At 38.2% G+C, this 3,761-nt stretch overlaps 1 protein-coding gene across 1 annotated transcript; it reads right to left on the bottom strand.

Moving 5' to 3' along the window:
- Positions 1-1,640: 1,640 nt before the first annotated feature.
- Positions 1,641-3,482, bottom strand: LOC127790481 (protein DOWNY MILDEW RESISTANCE 6-like). Its single transcript, XM_052320014.1, has 3 exons — positions 2,947-3,482; positions 2,219-2,546; positions 1,641-2,123 (listed from the first exon to the last, which is right to left on the bottom strand). The coding sequence occupies exons 1-3, from the start codon at positions 3,408-3,410 to the stop codon at positions 1,857-1,859; spliced, it is 1,059 nt and encodes a 352-aa protein (XP_052175974.1). The 5' UTR covers positions 3,411-3,482; the 3' UTR covers positions 1,641-1,856.
- Between the last annotated feature and the right edge of the window lie 279 nt (positions 3,483-3,761).

Below are 3,761 nucleotides of genomic sequence, written 5' to 3'. Positions count from 1 at the left end.
ACCCATTAGTTTCTTTCACATTAATATGCAAGTTCAATCTCTCAAATTTCAAATCTCTCTTTTATTAAAATATAATATCATATATATATGTTATACATTAAATTAACAACTTCACGTGGACTACAACCTGCTCTCTCACTATTTCCTCTTTTCTATATTATCTATTATTTATTTTAATATTATAATACCTAATTGGAGGCTTTAGAAAAAGCCCTCTAAATTTCATCTTAAACACTTAATAATAATTTAAACTCTAAAAATTTCACAAACTCCCTATCAATACTTCTATTAAAGATACAATAAATTTAATATCCTCTATTAAATTCCTCAAAACCACAAATCTCCAATAAATCGCAGAGATACAAGAATTCATTTTCTCCTAGCTCAAAATACTAGGATGTTACATAGAATGCTAGTGAAAGCTATCCTAGGGTATCTGTTTATTCATGTTCATAAAACCGTTTTAAACTGTCAATTAGAAATTTCAACTTCTAATATTGGATTTTGTCCATAGAATGTTCAACATTCCAGACGAAACGAGCATGCGAAAAGGTATAGAGATTGTTGAAATCTAATCGTGTTGGTAATCATGTAATAAGTCTTACGCCAGTGCTAGGATTAGCTGTTTTAGTTATTTTATGTTAAATATATTTGACGGAAATTGTAATATTGTGGTTATTGAATGATTTTGTATGGATTTGCTTTCTTTGAAATTATAATATTCCGTTGGATTTTGATTCTATTTCCGCAAATGATTAGTTTACCATTTCTTAGCTTATCGTTTGGAATATTATATATATATATATATATATATGTTAGGGATTTTTAGATATGATACTTGAGGTATTAAGAGATGGTATCATGAGAAGAGAGGATATATGTGAGGAAAAAAAATCACAGCATAGTGACACGCCTTGGAAGAGCGAGTTGTTACACAAAAGACCATTAAAAGACCCAAAAAGTCCAAAAGCTTAAAATAACTTTTTGGGTTAAAAAGTGTAAATTTTCTCGTGGCCTCATGCAATGCACAAACTAAATAACTTCGATATTCGAAAATCCCTCCAAAGATTTTACAAAAAAGATAAACAATTATTCACAAAAAATTCTAATTCTAAAAGGATTTTAGAATACAGGAATAACGTTATTTATAAAAATCATAATCCTAACAAATTTCAAAATGTAAGAATCTTAATCCTAACAAGATTAGCAAAAATCAATATAGACATTATTTGTGAGAATTATAATTTTGAACTATTTCGGATTAATCTATACCTCTTTATAAATAAGCAGAAACTTATTCTAGAAAATGTACGTCTTTAATATTGGGGTAAATATTGTTCTCAGGATTTTAGCATTTACAATATCTGACTTAAGCATCAAAGTGTTTGTGTGAGGACACTCCCATACCCTCTGACTGTTTTCTTCCTTACAAACTCGGGCAGGTTGACGACGATATTTCTAGTCGAGTAAATTTATTATTGATTAATTCAAAACTAGAGATTGCAATGTGTGTGCACAGGGGCAAATTTTTTATTTTGCCTTGGATTGACGCAATCTCATGCGCACAAATCCAAGTTTGTTCACAGTTTTCATAAATCCATAAAAAATAATGAATATAACAATAAGTAAAAAGGTTTGTAACGTAGCAATGTGAGATTCAAAGTATTGAAAAACCATTTAAAATATCACTTTGTTTACAATAAAATAAAACCAAAGAAACACAAAAACAACAAACAATCAACACAAAGAGAGAGAGAGAGAGAGAGAGAGAGAGAGAGAGAGAGAGAGAGTAGATCATCATATTTCAATGGACATTTGGAAACAAGAATAACCACAAGGACACAAAGCCTGCCCCTCTAGTTAGTCGCGGTGGTGTGGTGGTGCAGCTGGAAAAGTTCCTTCACCATTCGTCTCTGGCCGTCTTGCTTGTGGAATTCCCGCAGAAACTCGCCCAAAAGATAGCTGCGATACAGTGGCGGGTGTTGCTCATCGAGCAGCTCCTCTATTGGGCCTACCACTGTCCCACTATTGGGCCCATAAAACATCCCCACGGACATGCGCCCCGCTGCCCTGTTGCTCACAGCCCTGTGGTGCACGCTCTTGTACCTTCCATTGCTCATCACCTGCAATTCCAATTTCCAACTCAACCACCACCAACCAACCATGCTTAGTTTATCGGTGCTTACGTGAGTGAAACCCACACTCATATAATAAATACCTGGATTTGATCACCCAGATTGACGACGAAGGCATCTGGCACGGGATCAACTGCCACCCATCGCCCATCTTTGATCACTTGCAGGCCACGCACTCCTCCTGATTGCAAGAGCACGGTGAGAGCATTGAGATCGGTGTGAACCGGCAGCCCCATGGTGAGCTCTGGATCCGGACATGGCGGATAGTAATTTACTTGTGCTACCAACCTCGGATCCTCGCCTATCTTCTTCTCCATGCAATCTTTCTCCAGCCCTAACCCCAGCGAGATCAAGCCCAGCAACCGACTCATTAGTCCCCCCATTTCCTTTGCATATTCAGCCACAGCCTCTCTAATTTTCATGCCAAAACAAAGATATAATTATTAGCTAGGGTACTCATTTTATGTAAATTATTATATTCCAAATCAGGTATAAGATTTTTGACTCAAAAACCCATCCAATCAATTAAATTCATGTTAAATCGACTAAGTCTGCGTTCCCAATTATGTAAACCTCTCTATCACCACGAACGCATCCATAAAGGAAAAATAATGGTCATTTTGACCAACTGAGTCGGCAATGATTCCTTGATTTACATCCTCTACTAGAATTGTGGAATCGAGTAACGGAAGCGCTCATGATCATCCAAACAAAAAATAATGGTCATTTTGACCAACTGGGTCACCCAAAAATAGCAATCCCTTAGTTAAATACAGTATTTGCTACGAAAGAAGTTAGAAGACTCTCTCACCGATATTGGGGAGGATTGAGGGGCAAGAGATGGGTGAATCCACTGTCGGAAGGGTGCCATGGATGGGAAAAGCTTTCACTCCACATGGAGACATTCTCCTGCCCTTCAACCTTGATGAAGTAATTGGTGAGTCTGACCGCCTTCGTCTTGTCCTCTGTGAACAGAGCCGCTCTCTCTTCTCGCGGTAGGCGGAAGAACTCGGAGGCGGCGGCCATCATTTTCCGGCACAAATCCGGCGGAACTCCATGGTTGAGGACTTGGAAGAAGCCGAATTCCTCGCAGGCCAGTGATACCTCCCTGGCCAGTGTAGAATCCTCCCCGTTCATGTCGATGATGGGGACTGAGGAGAGAGGTTGGACTTGAGACAACAACGGCCGCTGATTCTCTGGGAGAATGAAGTTGGGGTATAGGGATAAAGGGGTGAAGCCCTCGGCTTCGGCTGATCTGAAAGTTGCAGCCTCCATTAAAGAAGAGAAGCTCCTCTGGAGGGTTAAATAGAATTTGGACCTTTGTACGACCAACTGTTTTCCAATAGAACTGTGGTCCACTGGAGAATTGTAAGATTTAAAATCACCTAGTTACAATCTCTACACAAACATTATCATTAACGTACTTATTAACATTCATTTTAACAGACTTACCAACATTTGATTAATCCAATAGAATTCAGTTATTATCAGTAATGAGTATAATGAATAATAAAGTTGCACCCATGGCGAGCCTCAACTTTCCTGAGGTCCTCGACTCTCAACCCACCTATAACAATCGGCAACACGCAAGAGGCTCTCCCCTTCTCTCCTATATATAAGCTAGTC

This window comes from Diospyros lotus, chromosome 14 (assembly GCF_014633365.1).
Source record: "Diospyros lotus cultivar Yz01 chromosome 14, ASM1463336v1, whole genome shotgun sequence".
In the NCBI taxonomy this organism is placed as follows: Eukaryota; Viridiplantae; Streptophyta; class Magnoliopsida; order Ericales; family Ebenaceae; genus Diospyros; species Diospyros lotus.
This window is presented reverse-complemented; position numbering and strand designations above follow the sequence as displayed.